This window comes from Vidua chalybeata, chromosome 2, assembly GCF_026979565.1.
Source record: "Vidua chalybeata isolate OUT-0048 chromosome 2, bVidCha1 merged haplotype, whole genome shotgun sequence".
Lineage (NCBI taxonomy): Eukaryota > Metazoa > Chordata > Aves > Passeriformes > Viduidae > Vidua > Vidua chalybeata.
This window is the reverse complement of record NC_071531.1, coordinates 33,657,902-33,673,983: the sequence shown is the minus strand read 5'-3', so window position 1 is coordinate 33,673,983 and position 16,082 is coordinate 33,657,902. Positions and strand designations below refer to the sequence as shown.

Here is a 16,082-nt window from a genome sequence, read left to right as displayed (position 1 = left end):
TGTAAAAGGTTGTCTACCACCACAAAGCTCATGTCAGATTATGATCTGGGGGATGCTGCTACATTACAAAAACAAAAGAAATCATACTCAGTGCTGACAGTGAGTGATGGAACCTGGCCCTTCATTTATATGCCTTAATTTCTACAAAAATGGGGACAACAATTCATACCTGCCATAATGGGTGAGGATTAAATAATAGACATTACATACAGTGTTTTGCAAATGAATATCATATAAGTGCTAAGTATTATGATATTAACCAAAATGTCACTACATCTATATGACCCTACAAAGCAAAAAAAATTTCAGTAAAATTTTTTTCACATATTCCCAAGTCAATAAAAATGAGCCATGGAGTCAACTGGCTATTTTGGTACAAATGAATGAAGTATTTTAAGTTATTTGACAGTTAAAAAAAAAAAAAAAAAACAGAATCTATTCTTAATCTATTCTTTCCATTATAAAGGGGCCCCTTTAAGGCATGATGCCTTCTTTATAGTCTTGCTTATAAACATCATTATTCATTTGGCATTAATTCAAGTTATTTTTCAAATGCCATACAAATCGTCCAAGAAAGATTCTTTAGCAATCCACATATGCTAAATGGAGGCCTCCTCCAAGGAAATTCTGCTCAGTGGCTGTTGTTTTGATGATCTTGGAAATCTCACACTTCTCAAATCAAAGATTACACAAAGATCAGGCTGGATGATAGTGGACAGTAAATGAGGCTTGGCATGCTTGAGAATCTCAAACAATTACGGTATTTTAAATTTTAATAAGCACCTCAGGACCATGACTGTGTTATCTTCAACCTCCAACCTACTTAAGAAAACAATTAAAAACAAAAACAAACAAACAAACAAAAAGAGACCACACATTAACAGAAATGGAGTAGATGCTTTGGTCCAAATCCCAACTTGTATGGATCACTGGAGCTCCACACGATGAATGGAGCCACAGTGACTTCCACTTAGAGAAAAGTACAGTCCAATACATGGTAGGCCAGGTAGGATGCCTCATTTCTTCCCAATGATGTAAAGATGACAAGAAGAGGAGGTCACCTGTGCGTATCATCCAAAACAAGGCAAAGCTTTTACGCCCTCACTAACGCAATTGGTCCATTCAAGAAAGCAAAGCAGAACCAGTTTTGGCAACAACCCCTACACAGTGCAGCTTTTCATTTCCTTTCATGCCAAATGAAAAGCAAGAGCAGTACGAATCACCTTGGTAGATTCCCAGCAGCACCCTGCCCCTCTTCCCAGGCTGAGCTGTGGTACCTCCTTCAAAGTATCCTTAAATCTTGCCACCTTCTTCCCTTCTGTGGTAGAGAGCAAGACTGTCCTTGAGACATCCATTGAAAGCACTCAGAAAAAAGTAAGAATATTTCATTCTGGAAAGATGTATGCTACACTACCAGCCTTATTTCATCTTAGCAGGGAATTGTATTCATGTTGCCGCTGTGATTTGAATACCATAAAGAAGTAAAATTTCTGAGAGAAATGTATGGGCATTTTTTGCTGTTTTTATATCTAGTAGAACAACAAAGGCAGAAAGTTATTCCTTCCCATACAATGTGGATGCATACTGTATGTGTATTCTGTAACACTGTGAGACTGGTAGCACTTCTCAGCGTCTCACTTGGATGTCTGAGAAAATTCATATCCCAACCCTACAACTTCAACAAGTTCTATGGAATTATTTGAGGGTAAAAATCACTCCTTTTTGAAAGTCCTGCATTATTTTGCAGGACTGCAAAATAATCACGTAAGCCTCTCTCAAATCCTCAAAAGAGGATTTGAAAAGCTAATAATTAGATCAGAGGTACAGATAACAAGCAGTCCCCATTCAGTCAATAGCTCTATGCCTTTGGTCTTCAACACCATGTATCTAATTCTCCTTCAATGGCTGTGGGTGTCCAGTACAACAAGTTATTTACTTTAGCCTAAACCATCTTTGTACTAATGTTTATTATTTTTCAGATCTGCATTTTAGAAGTGCTAGAACCACTCCAAATATTTCTCATTCTAACTAGAATTTCAGACATCATTATGAATAACATTTTACTTTCCAGACAATGTTTTGTTTCATTAAGAAATAGTTAGTTGCCTGAGATTTGGTCTGTATTTCTCAGCAACAAGTAATGCTACTTTCATATTTTGGCCTTGCTTTAAAAAGGTACTAGACTTTCACAAAGAGGTAAAAAAGGCAGGCAACTTTTATCAGTCCCAGCAAATCCAAGACGTTAACTACTTCTCACATAATAAATAGAAGGGAAATGGCACAATTTTGACATTCCAGAAAATCTGTTTGCTAGAAAATATCAAAATTTGAAGGAGAAAAAAAAAACACAAAAAAGAAGAAAAGTCTCTAAAAATTATCCTAAGCATGAATTTTTGTCCTACAGTAGTATTTGGATTTGATAAATATCAGCAAAAGCCAAAATTAGTAATGGATTGCTAAATGAGACATAAAAAGCAGGCCTAATAATGGTGCTATTCAGAGGATAACCTTCCATCAACACAGACCTTGGTAGTGAAGGCAACAAATAACTATCTTGTTAGATGAAGACAAGACTACTATTTGTACCTTCCTCTCTCCTCCCCAGCAATTTTTTTTTAAAAAACCCAAACCTAATTAGAAGTGAATAACAGAAAAAAGTAAAAGTGGGGAGGAGGGTCAGTAAACCCAGACACTTTGGTAATACAATTTAAAGGACTTCCCTGCTCTCCATCCTTGTTGGATTTGTAGTCGTTTCTTTGCTTAAGCATTAGCTTAATACTTGTCCAAATCACAGTCAAAAATTAAAATGGCCAAATATTGAACTTGTCCTCTTCCACAGAACACTTCTATAGATTATTTTAACTTGTTTGGGTTTGTTGTTGTTTTGCTTTTTTACCTAAAACCATGTGAAAGTGTCATACAGATTTTTCAGCTTCCTTCCGAGAAATATGGCACATTAAGTTGACTAGAAATCATAGTATCTACCTTTTCCCATATGTGATAGATATAACTTTATCCATTCCTAGAAGACTCGGACTGTCATTTTGGCAAGGAGCTGCAATGCACCAGTCCGAGCATAAAGGATTTAAGTTATGGATCTTGCAGAATTGGTTAATAACGGAATAAGTACGGCTATTTTTTTAATCTATAATATTTACAGTATTGCACTTTACTGCACTTAATTGCATTTCACTAAAATTAATGCTGCATCAGTATTATGCCTTAAAACCATATGTCCATCTTTGTTGTATAACTCATTCTTTCTACATCCTGTAAAACAGTGAGATTCTGATTCAAAGATCTAGGCATTTGGGGGGAAAAATGAAAAATTGACCTGTTTCTATGGCACAATACATCTCTTTGAGTTCACGTAATTCTGGCAAACAGGTGCATTTCTTATTGTTCCCATCTTTCAAATTATCACTTACAATTAGTAAATTCTAGTCTCTCTTTTTTTCTTCTTTCAAAGGACATAGCCATTTGAGATACACACTTTTTTGTTATTGCTGCTCTTTTTTTTTTTAGGAAAGAAAAGAAGGAAAATAAAAATCTGCCTTGCCTCCGATCTGAAATTCCACATTTAAATTCAAACCAGTTCTGCAGCAGCAGCAGCTCCTCAGTGATGGAAGAGATTCATGGCAGTGAAATAATACTGTTGGCAACAAAGAAATGTCATCTTTAATGGAGACCAGCCCCAAGGATTTATTATTTATTATTATTACTATTTGTTTTGTTTAGTTTTGTTCTAATATATTTCTGATCTTCAAAACGTGTTTAGTTTGACACATGCACAAGGTAGCAAAACTGACAGCAGCAGATGACGTTATGCCGGAGCGATCACTTTTGCCAGGGTCAAAAATCCAAAGTGTCCCAATGTTCACAGATTAACATAATTTAGAGATCGTTTCCTTTCTTTTTTTTTTTTTTTTCTCTTTTTGTGATTTTTTTTAAACTCTCTTTTCTCTCTCCTCCCACCTACTTTGTCCTCCGAGGAGTCTCTGGCGGGCGGGTGCGTGTTTGCTGCTCGCGTGTGTTGTGTCCGGGGGCCCACGGCGGGCGGAGCGTCCCCACCGCGCCACGCGGCACCTCGCGGCCGCCGAGTCCCTGGGGCCGAGCGGGCGAGCAAAGTGGCGCTCGCGGACCTCGGGGAAGGGGAAAGAAACAAAAACAAAACCAAAATAAAATAAAATAAAATAAAAAAAGAGATAAGGCGGCAGGGCGGCCGGAGCGCTCGCTGCGCGCCCTGCAGCCAGGGAGGAGGAGGATGAGGAGGAGCGGAGGGGCAGAGCGGCGGTCCGTGCGGGTCACACGCCCGCCCGCCGCGGGCACCCGGGGCGGGGTGTGATGGGGGGCTCGGGGGAAGCGTGTCAGAGCCCCAGGGCCTCGGCGTGCTTCCGGGCCTTCAGCCGCAGGTCGGCGATGCTGGAGTTCTTGCTGTTGCTCTTGGCGGCGGCGGCCACCACGGCGGCGGCGGAGGCGGACTCCGCCAGGGAGGCGATGGGCAGCCCGAAGGGCGGCGGCGGGAACATCAGGTAGGGCGCGTGGGCCGCCAGGTGCGGGTGCAGGTGCGGGTGCGCGTGGGCCACGCCCTCCAGCTGCAGCTGCGCCTGGACCTGGGCGGCGGGGCAGAGACACGGCGTCAGCCCCGAGCCCGCGGCGAGGGACACACAGCCCCCCAGGCCACGCATCCCCAACCCCGATCCGCTCCCCCCGCAGTCAGGGCGGCAAACCTCCGCTCCTTGCTCCACCAAGGGCACAGAGACACGCTTAAACCTCCTCCTGGTCGTTTCAAGTAAGTAAGTAAGTAAGTAAATAAATAAATAAATAAATGCGGCCCAAGGAACGGGCGCCAACAAGTGCTACATAGCTTTTTTTTTTTTTTTTTTTTTTTTTTTTTTTTTTTTTTTTCCAGGGATGTTTATTTATACCTTGCTAAAAACTCTTTGGCCGTGGGTCCCTTCTATACCCGGCTAGTGTTTGCTTTGGAGCTTTCTAGACCTACACAAACACATTGGGTTGACTGAGAGATTTCAGCTTCGGGTAGGTTCGGGGAGGAGTGGGGGAGAGTTTATTTATGTATTTAATTATTTTGGTCCAAATATGTCTTTTAAAAAATCAATACAATTAATCTGTCAGCTCCACGTGTCTCCGAGACGGAGGAGGTGGTGGAGGATCCCTTTGGGCTGGAAAAAAATCAATTCCCCGATTAATTGACAAAAAAAAAAAAAAAAAAAAAAAAAAAAAAAAAAAAAAAAAACCGAGGGAGGGAGAGTTACAGCCGGCTAGAAGCGAGAATGGAATTTCATCACCCTCATCCCGGTTTTCCCCAGCGGCCTTCCCCGGTGGCTGCGCATCGCTGGGGCACGGACCCGGGCCCCGCTGTGGCGTTGGTGTCTGCGCTCTGCCATTGCCTCTGTCCTGGCTGACCATCAGGGTGGCAGAGCATTTGAGTGCAGGCTCCCCACCTCCAGGGTGGTCGCATCCATCGGAAAAGGACAGATCTCAACAGCCCGCCCGGGAATGAGGAGGGAACTACAGAGCAAGGGTCCGCATAGTTTTTGCGGTTTCGTCCACCGGGTGGAAGAGCCTCCTCCCGCAGCGCTCTCCGGCGCCAGGGGGAGACCAAAGCCCCCTGGGCTACTCGGGACCGAGCCGCTCCGTCCCCGCAGAGGGCGGGCGGGCTTGTCCGGGCACTCCGGGCCCACCCCGCCCGGAGAAGGCGATGCGCCCCCGGGAGGCCGGTCCGGTCTGCGGGCGGCCCTGGGGCCGTGTGCCAGCCCATCGCCCGGCGGCGCAGGGGCCCTTAGCCCCGACGGCGCCTCCCGGGGCCGCGGGACCCCCCGCTCGGTCCCGAGGAGGGCTGAGCTCCCGAAAGCCGGGCGGAGGCTCCTTCACCAAGTTTTACAGCCTGTTTTTAATACGTGCCAACTTCTATATAAATGGCACTTGTAAACGTGTCCGGCTTCCTCCCGTGCAAACGAATGGGGGTCGGAGCTTACTGAGGGAAAGTAAAATAAAACCGGAGCTAACTACCTGTTGGAAAGGCATCCTCAGGGCTCCCATATTCACATAGGGGGCTACTCTGCAGGCGTCTAAATGGCTGGCGGTTCCCAAGATCACACCTGCGGAGAGAGACAGGGTCGGGTGAGTGGCGAAGGCGCCCCGGGGCTTCGAGGCCGCCAGCCCCCGGCCGGTCCGCACCCCTAACCCACCTTTGTGCATCTGGTTTTCCTGTTTTCGGCACTTTGCTCTCCTGTTCTGAAACCAGACCTGTGAAAAGAAAAAGCAAACAAAAACAAAAACAAAACAACAACAGAAAAATGAAGGTGGCCTAGGCAGCTGCTAAGGGAGCATTATCTCATGAACTAGAGATGGAGGGGGGTTGAGGCGAGTGACTGCACAGCTTTGCTGAGGTCTCCCCTCGGGAGCAGTCAAGGGGATGATCTCGACCCCAGGCGGAATGAGCCCTTCTCTGTGCTGCTGTGGGGCTGTTTGGACGGGAGGTCCTGCTCCTTGTTGTGGTCCCTCAGTTGAACCTAGGAGTCGGGAAGCGCTCTCGCAGAGGGAAAGACCAGGAGCCTGCCGCGTAGCACCGGTCCCGGAGGGCTCCGTGTCCCCTGGGCAGGCAGAGGCAGTATTTCTGCCACCCGTCGGGAGCGACACTTACAGTGAGACCACCCGCAGGACGGGTGGGACTCTCGTACCCTTCCTAATCATCTTAAGCAGCCCGGGAAGAGCCAGCGTGGGCCAGATCAGACTCTAGGGTCTGGCCCCCAAGAGACTGGAGCTCCTGCCATCTCCCGAGCTGGGCTTAAAATCGATGATCTCTGACAAGATGAGAGACACTCAACCTTCGCGAAAGGGTCTGAGTCATTCCCCGTTCCCTAAATGTTAAAGAAAACAAAATCTGCTTCTGCAGACTTCTGGCCAGACAAGAGCAGCACCTTTTGCAGGCTGGGATGTAAAGAAGTGCTCATACCCCTACCCGAGGAACGCCTGTAATTCGATAATGCTTCCCCAATTCCAGCCGTTCTCGCTCAAACAATCGCAGAACTTTGCAGTTGCCACTGCGCTTCCGTGCCTCTTTTCCAGGGGCATTTCAGACCTTCATTACTTTTCCCCTTCTGCCGTACTCGATTAACAGCTCTCCCCAAAACATTATCAGAAAAGCGGGCCAAAATATTTTGCGGATCCTTATCTTTACACCAAAACCTACCAAATATGGACAAACATTTGCTTTCACCGCTGATAAAATCTTGTGGCTAAGTAAACACCTACAACCTTTGATGTTCTTGCACTTGCCAAGAGATCATACGGTTAATTAATACTAACTGCACTTCCTACATCAAATTTTCCCTTCAAGCTTTCTTCAATTGCCTTAATGATGGTCATTTACAACGGAGTAATTAGTGCAAAGAAAGGCTTCCGAAGGCATTAATTACCTCGGGTACCTCAGTGATTTTCTTAAGTAGGAATTGGCCTTCTCTGATTTAGCGCACCATTTTTCCTGCCTAGGGTGTCTGTGGGGGAAGCGTGCACCGGGCGACTGTGGAGCACAGCGGGTGCGGACAGACCGACCGACCGACGGACGGGCAGACAGGCAGACAGACCGACCCACCCGCCAGCGAATCCTGGTTCCTGTCCCTGACGACTGTCGCCAGCGCAACCCTCCCCGTGCTAAGAGGGCATCGCTGCCGCCCCGCTGCCCTGCACAGCACAGCGCGGCACAAGCCTATTTTTCCCTACCAGCAATACGCAAATATTAGTAACATGCATCGCTTCTCCTTTTAACTGGACCGTTAGGGATTTATACACATGTACATATGTATTTAAATATGAGCATGCAAAATATTATCGAGCTGTAGTGACAATAATACATCTTTTTTTACTGTGGTAAATCCTTGCAGGAAATCTCCTTGTGTGTATTCCCCATGCCCCCCCCGCTTCGACAAAGCAGTGTAAATTGTCAGAAGAAATTTAAGCAGCGTTTAAACAACTTCTCTTGCAAATCAGAACATCTTTCAAACCGAAATTATATTTAAATCTCGAAAACGAAGTGGCCTTTCCCTTTAGCTACGAAAAAATAAGGTTATGAGGAATAAAAGTGATGAATTAGCCACTGCATTAAGCGATAATAAATCAGGCTTGGTGTGATTCACGATCAATTCCAATTAGTCATGAATATGCTAAGTAAAGCACAGTACACTGTTTTAGACAGTTATTTCTTCATTAAGGATCACTCAGTGATTTCTTTCACAAATGCTCTAATCTGATTTCCTTTTGATTTCCATTAGAGACAGTGAATAATGACATTTAATTTAGCCCTGCACCATAAACCCAAAGATATTTGTTGTAATTGAATTACTGCCTGCTCCTCACTATGGTCTCATAACTTTCAATTATAACCCTGACAGCTGGGTGATATGAGTTTCCAGTACAACACTAAAAATAAAAGGTTAATAAGGACTAGCTACCATAGGAGCTTCAATTTATTTACAGCAAATTTCCACGCTAAATTGAAACTATATCCTTTAACAGCAAGGGACAAGAGGTTCAGATAGGAATTAGAGAACAATTCTGAGAGTATTAGGGAAAAAAAAAAAAAACACAAAAACCAAACCATTCCCTTTTCTGCCTTTTTCTGGTTTTTTTTTTTTTTTTTCTGCTTCCACTTATATTAACTGTCTGCTTATTTCCTAATTAACTATCCATTTTCCCTCTTTTTCCTCTTTATACTTATTTTATGTATAGGGATTTTTTTAATCCACACAAACCACTTTTATCAAATTAATAAATACTTTTTTTTAACCTCAATCATAATCTCCTTCTGATTTTTTGGGGAGTTTTTTTTTTTTTTTTTTTTTTTTTTATTCTGTGTGTGTGTGTGGTGTTTTAAGATCTGTAAGCACTTGAAGCACCAATTTTCCTGTAACTATGAACATCCTGTTAAGGTGCTCCTCAGTAATAAAGTACTTGAAAGAAAGAGTGCAGAATTCAATTACAAGTAATTTATTTTTATAGAAACAGTACATCAAGGCCTTGGAAAGATATTACAGAGCCCAAGTAAGAAGATCTGGGAAGATGACATAAGAGTTGATGTCCCCTTCAGCAAAAGTTTAATCTTTTCATTAATTTATATGGTGTGGTTAGATCAATCTTCCAGGAGAAAGTAGGCCAGCAGCACTCTGAACCCCTGCAATATTCCCTGCAAGCTGCCATTCCTAAGGCATATGCCCGGCACCATCCCTTGCCCTGCTCAGTTTGTACTGAGAGTCAGAGGAGCTCAAGAGAAAATAAAACCTTGAAACATTTTGAAAGAAGACCAAAGGGAAAAAAAAAAAAAAAAAAAAACACAAAAAAAAAAAAAAAAAAAAAAAAAAAAAACCAAAAGCAACTTAGGTACTCCATTTATTTCAGGATTTGCCTCCAGGAGACAGTTGTTTAAAGTGAGGTAGTGGCTTGCTCAGACATATGCTGGCTGAGCAGTGTGCACTATCTGCTTGCCTTCCACGCTTAAGGAGGGGCTCAAACAGACCCCTCTCCCCACTCCAGCTCGGGGCCCTGTCTCTCCACTTCCCGCTGTGCCCTGGGAGTGAGGTCAAGGCATGGAGGTCTCCATCTATGCCCACAGAGCCATACCCATGCCTATGTGTAGCTACCCGCACACTCCTATAGGCAGATATACATATACATGGGCATCTCTTGTCTCCAGGGTGTGAAGGCGTTTTGTTCAGCGGTGGGATTGCCTTGGTGACTTTTTCTTCTTGAGTTTTAGTTTGGTTTGTGTCTGTTAGGCCAAGTACAGAATTTTAATATAAGAAGAGATTTCCTTCAGGTTTCTCCTGCTCTGGGTCTGCTCAGAGAGCCACAGGTTGATCTTACTTTTTCTAGGTAGATTTTTGTTAATTATTTCTATGTTGGGTTTTTTTTGTTTGGTTGAGGGTTTTTGTTTCTCTTAATATGACATCTGTTTTGTGGAAGCATTCCCTAGTTGGCTTGGGGGAAGAGGGAGTATTTTTCCTCTGCATCAAACTGAAAATCAAATTTTAAAATAATCGATGTGGAGCCACCCAAACAGACAGCTCTGGTGGCCCCAGGACTACAGCAACCCGGATCTATTTTCAAGATTTCGAAGTCTAATTGGCATTTAGCTGTCTCTGAAGTGGGATGGGAGGGACGGGGGGAACCTCCACCAGATGGGGTGGCATGCATTCATACGCTTTCTGTGCGAATCAGAGCCGGCACCTTTCCCCCGGCTCTGGCTAATCCCGTCCCTCAGCACCCAAACTGTCTAGCCTTATTCAGGCGATTGTTTTCTGGCCTTTTTCTTTTTTTCTACCCCATAATGGCCCCATAATAGAAAAAACGGGAAGAAAACAAGGATTAAGGGAGAGTAAATGGCACGTTTACAAGGTGTGTGTGTGGGGGGGAAATAATTAAAAAAAAATATCAGTTGTTCAGTTATTAGAGACTTGTCAACACTATCACCACCCAACCACCCTACCCCACACACATTAAAAAAAAAAAAAAAAAAAAAAAATTAACCGCCTTCCTAGGAAACACTAGACACAGACAGATATTCCCAGAGCAGAATAACTGTTTGGCAGGACAGGTACAGCAGACTTGCAAACAGCTTTCCCATCACACGTGTCACCTCTGCCTTCACCTCCCCGTTCTGCATGAAACGGGGCACTGTGCTAGGATCCGCTGGCAGTTAGGAAGTGAGGTGAGCACGTTTCCAGGAACAGAGCCTTTCTCTTACCTGAACCCTAGCTTCAGATAGTCCCAGCCTCTGGCTTAGTTCCTCCCTCATGAAGGCATCCGGATAGTGAGTCTCATCAAAAAGTCTTTCCAGCTCGTTCAGCTGCTCTAGTGTGAAATTGGTTCTGCTTCTCCTTTGTTTAAGCTTGGTCTGTCCGTCTTCATCTTCTGACTTCACATCTTCCCTCTTCTCTTTGCATTCGTAGATCCCTGCCGGGAGGGGGAAGAAGAAAACGACACTGAGCCTCCCCTCGCACCTCTTCGAAATTCTCTCACACAGGAGTCTCCCTCCTCCCCTCTTCGTCCCCAAACTCCGCACAACTTGCGGGTGCAGCTGACGGAGGGGACAGGCCCCGGAGGGACGAGAGGGGCTGAGCTCCGCTACAGGCTCTGCGCCGGGCAGGGGGCAGCTCGCCCGCGGGCCGGAGGGAGGAAGGGAGCCGCGCTGGCTTGCCTGTCTGTTGCCCCATCAGAAAAACTATACAGATAGATAAAATTTTATTTTCTTTCCAGGGTTAGGGGGAAGACTTGCCGCTGGTACGGGCAATTCGGGGAAGGGGTTGGTAGGATGCCTCCAGGCAGTGGGAAGAGGTGGGGGAAGGGGGTTTCTCCGGCGACGTTTTCTCCCAAAGAGGGTTACGCAAGAAGCTCCCTACCGCCGTCATGGTGAAGCCACGATGATAGTATTTCTCTCGTAAAAGAAACTTTCCCTGGGCATGAGACAGAGACCGCCCGTCTCTCTTCTCCTTAACACCCCTCTTTCCCCCAAAATACCTGCCAGCAGGTCGAAACCCCGGGGGAGGTGGTCCCGCGCGGCCCTGTGTGGGACAGCGGGCTCCAAGGCCATGGGTCACTCCCAGCCCCTCTGAAACAGCAGGAACCCTCCCAACCTTCAGGGACTCCAACAGAGCTCGTGGAGAGCTTGCGACCAGAGGCAGCCGCTGAGAATGCTTGTCCCGGGCAGAGGGGAGGCTGTGGGGGCAGCGGTAAAACAGTTCCCCTTTTATGCCTTGGGTAGGGAGATTTCTTTTGCTTTGGCATATTATTTCCTACGTTTTTATTATTATAATTTTTTCCTTAATGTCGGGAGGCCTAAGGCACTGTCCTTCTTTCAAATCCAGCTAACGAAAAGAGGAAGAGATGTTGGAGCTAGGGACACCACTTTAGGCTGAACCGGTTCCCCGGGATCCCCTGCCTGCCTGGGGCACCCCGCCGGGTGCGCATCCAGCGCGGGCACCAGCGGAGTCCCGGGACGAGCCTGTCCTTTGTCATGCCTCACCTTCTGGGTGGTGTGGATTTGGGGGCAGTAGCATCTGCGGATGATCCCGAATTAATTCCCTTTTTCCTCACCAAGTACACAGGTATTATATACATATATATGTATGTATACACAAAGAGAAATGTGCTCATGAACATATATTAACCTATATACTTAACAGCATCCCAAAATGCAAATTATAAACTGCAAATCGTAAGTTAATTAAACGTAATAAAGCGTCCTGAACTGCATCTGGGCTTAAGTCAGGCCGGACCCAAGCAGAAGCATTCGTTTTCACTTCCAAAATGAAAACTGTCCCTGGCCGTGGTAGTTTCCCCGGGCTCTGGGCTGATACTGGCTACATAAAACTTTGGGAAGGGTCTAGCCTCCGGATGGGGATATTCGCTGGTTGGTTTTAATGGCGTTTTGTTCTCATTTCTCCAGTAAAGGGAATCCCTATGAAAAGACGAGGGTGCTAACCCAGCAAATGCCTAGGGAAAATCAGGCGCGTTCAAAAGCTGTCTCTTTCCGAGGCTACAGCATGTCCGTGATAGGTATAAAATATTAACTAGCATATCGGTGGGACTGAAATCACACGCCGGAATCAGTTGAAATTAGACTGAAACCTGGCATGAATTTAAACTGTCACAAGCATCTCAGCTCTTTCCAACTCCTCCCTTCCATCCCCACCCCCAGCCCCTCTCCGTAGATTAGATTAGCTGAACATACAAGCCAGAATTTCGATTTACGGGGAAAAGGAAGAGTAGTAGAGGATTTTTTTTTTCATTCCTTCTCATTCTATTTTTAATTCCTGAAGCATGTCCTCCTTTCATTTTTTTTTAAATCATCACCTGCATCGAATGATTCTCTTAAACTGAATCTTGTCGGTTTTCAATGTCTCGACCAGAGAAGGAAAATAAGCAGAGCTGAGCGGTATTGGCTTGTGCAGAAATATGAGTACCCGAATATGGGAATATACCCCGTTCTTCTGTTTGGGAAGCAGGTAGAAAAGAGAAGGATTAAATAAAAGTTTGGGCTGTAAATTAAATCTCCCAGTGTTATATTAAACAAGATCAAACAGTAGGAAACAGCTGAAAGGCTGGTTGTTGTTCCCCAACCTATTAACCGGTTTTTATTACCCCAAGCTAGCCAGTAGCTCCCCAGGCAGGTCCACCTGTCTAACTTGCCTAGAGACACTTTCTCAACTTTCTAATCCCCCCGTCCTTTTAATTCTCTCCTTCCCCTGTGAGCCTGTGTGGGATTTTTAGTTGTCTTGCTTTAAAAAAAATATGTTTTTTTTTTAATTATCGTTGTTGTTGTTGTTTAGAGAAGAGATGGCGTTTTGCCCCTCTGTCGGCGGGGTGCCGAGCTGCCCTGGCCCAGGTGAGAGGACCGGCAGGACACTGAGGGACCAGTCGGCCGGTGCCTCTCGCCGCAGCGAGGTTCTGTCTCACCGGGTCCGGGCAGCTGCCCCACAGCCAGGCTCCTCTCCTGCTTCTCGTGCCCGCCGGTCGGAGCCTCTGAGTAGGACAGGCTGACCGACCCAAGACAAAATGTCCAGAGAGAGCCCTCTCCACCTCCCGCTTTCTCCCGGAACAAGCAGCAGCATCCTGACGGCCCGGAAGCAGGAAGAACAGGTCTCCTAAGGCATTAAACTCCCCGGACAAGATTTCCTCGTACAAAAATACACAGATAGACAAAAACGTCTGACGTGCTGCGCTGCCCCCTTCCCCCAGGCGAGAGAACGCCTAACGCACCGGATCGATTTCGGATGTGAACGGGGGCTGGCGGGGGGGCAGGACCGAAGTTGTGACTTCTTTTTCACGGCTACGCTCACGTTATGCATGCAGGAGTACGTGTTCCTAAGCCTATGTTCCCGCCGCCGCAGGAGGGAGGTGGCCGCAGGAGGGAAGCAGGATGCGGGAGGCGATCCCGCTCGCCCGGCCGGGGCCAGAACCGGGGCCGCGGTGACCAAGTCGCCCCCGCTGCGGAGAACCGGGGGCGGCTGGGGAGGGGACCGGGGCTGCCAGCGAGAAGCGCGGGGCGGAGGGCTTCCAGCCCTGCTCTTACCTTCCGCTGTCCTGCCCGCGTTGAACTCCTTCAGTTTGTCCTTGTCGCTCTCTACGTGGTCTTTGAAAAGATGCACCGGGCAATGGTTGCTGCTCTCGGTCATGTCCTGCAGGTTAGAATCAGAGTTTCCAAGCTCCCTAGAGCGAGCCAACCCACTCTCCAAAACTTCCCTGTACGTGATGGTCTCCTTCTTGTTGCCGCTGCCACTGCCGCTGCTGCTCTCTTTGCTTTTCTGGTCAAAAGATTTGGATACAAAAGCCGTAAGTTCTTCCATGGCTGCCCGGTGGTCTTATCCACAGAGATCCACTTGTTTCCAATCGGAGATGTGGCCGTCCTCCGCACGCTGTTTTTGCACGTAGAAGATGGGCTGTATAGGGTTAGATCACTCCTGCTGTTATTTATGCCTTTCAATTTGAGATCACACTATTTATACATGGCTACCTCAGCCCAACCCCCAGCTCTCCCTGTCTCCAGCAATTACTGACTGCTCCATAGTCGCAGGCGGACTCCGAGCAGCTATCTCCCCCACCTCAGTCCAGCAATTGGCTTTCTTTTCATTTCATCACTCTTTGGCATCTTTGCACCTTGATTTAGGGAGGCAAAGAGGCAACAGCGAAAAGGAGGGAGGGAGAGGGAGAGAGAGAGAGAGAGAGGGAGAGGGAGAGAGAGAGGAATAAAAGGGAGGGAGGGGGGAAGAGGAAAACATGAAAATAGGTATCTACATTCTGTAAATGGGTTGCAGAAATGAGAGTCGAGGAAGACTTAATTGATTTTAAGGACATCCTGTGCGTGGCAACACTGTGAGTAAAAACGGACCCACAGCTAACCAAATAACTGAGCTCCTGCAATTAAATGTATCGCTGTCAAGAGGAAAGGAAAATGAGTGTTCAATAAAAAAGGTAATGAATAAAAAGCCGGAGATGTGCATTTTTTGTAATCATTGGAAATTCTACCTGATTTGCTATTTAGCTAATTTCTCTTAATTAAACGGTCAAAATAATCGGCGAAACAAAAATGCTGTTTTAAAAGTGTTGCCTGTTCTGGCTGGCGGTGGGTGGGTGGGTGCACGGAGGGGGACGTGTGCTGCAGCTAAACAAGCTGCGAGGTGCCTCGGAGATCCGTGTCGGTGTGTTCGGAGGATTTGGAGTGGGTTGTTTGGCTGTGGGGTATCCATAGGTAGGGAGTCTCTCCAGATGTATGTGAACATTGCAGGATCTGCCTCCTTGTTTATTGTTATTATGTTGTCTGAAGATACTGTAGGGGGAAATTAAAATCTAAAATGTTTCTCTGGATATCGAGCTATCCTGCTGCATGCAGCAGAGGAATAATTTATTAACACGGGAGTGTGTACACGACAAATAGAGCATTAAACCTTTTTTTTTTTTCTTTTTTTTTTTGCCCCAACGAAACCTATCCTGCTGTATTTAACATAGAACTCGCAATAATTTCCCCACCTTGTTCTCGGTAGGCTGCAGTTATTTTTGTTGTACTCCTGGAATAATTATTCTGTGCGCTTGAATAGCTGCCTGAAATTCGTCTCCAGATAACAGCGCCGGCATTTCCAGCGCCTCTCCGCACCGTTTGATCCCCATGCGGAGCCGGCTTCCCAGCTATTTATTTCTGTCTCTTCTCTTCGGGCTTTAACGCGAAGGGTTATTCGGTATTTGGAGGAATTTTGTCTTCTGGTCGTTTGGCTTTTTACGTCCTTCTAGTTCCCCCGCCTCGAGTTTGAGATAATCAGAGCTCATCATCACGCCACCCTCTGCTCTGAATCGCAACCAAAGCAGGCTCCTTGTTGGAGCAAGGGGCCATTGTTTCTTTTCCGGGGGTGTGTGAGACTATTCTGAAAATTAGCAGAATATTAAAACACTAAAAATACGTTTAATTAATCCAAAGGTGCCCCCAGCACCAGAGTTAACACTTCCACAGGAGGAGGGGAAAAAATAATAATCGAGGAAGCAATTAATAAAGGGCTTAAAAAAAAATCAATCTC

General features: G+C 46.2%; 1 protein-coding gene across 1 annotated transcript; it reads right to left on the bottom strand.

Moving 5' to 3' along the window:
• Positions 1 to 3,724: 3,724 nt before the first annotated feature.
• On the bottom strand, positions 3,725 to 14,421 carry SHOX (short stature homeobox). Its single transcript, XM_053935184.1, has 5 exons — positions 14,090 to 14,421; positions 10,763 to 10,971; positions 6,213 to 6,270; positions 6,034 to 6,122; positions 3,725 to 4,613 (listed from the first exon to the last, which is right to left on the bottom strand). The coding sequence occupies exons 1-5, from the start codon at positions 14,361 to 14,363 to the stop codon at positions 4,368 to 4,370; spliced, it is 876 nt and encodes a 291-aa protein (XP_053791159.1). The 5' UTR covers positions 14,364 to 14,421; the 3' UTR covers positions 3,725 to 4,367.
• Between the last annotated feature and the right edge of the window lie 1,661 nt (positions 14,422 to 16,082).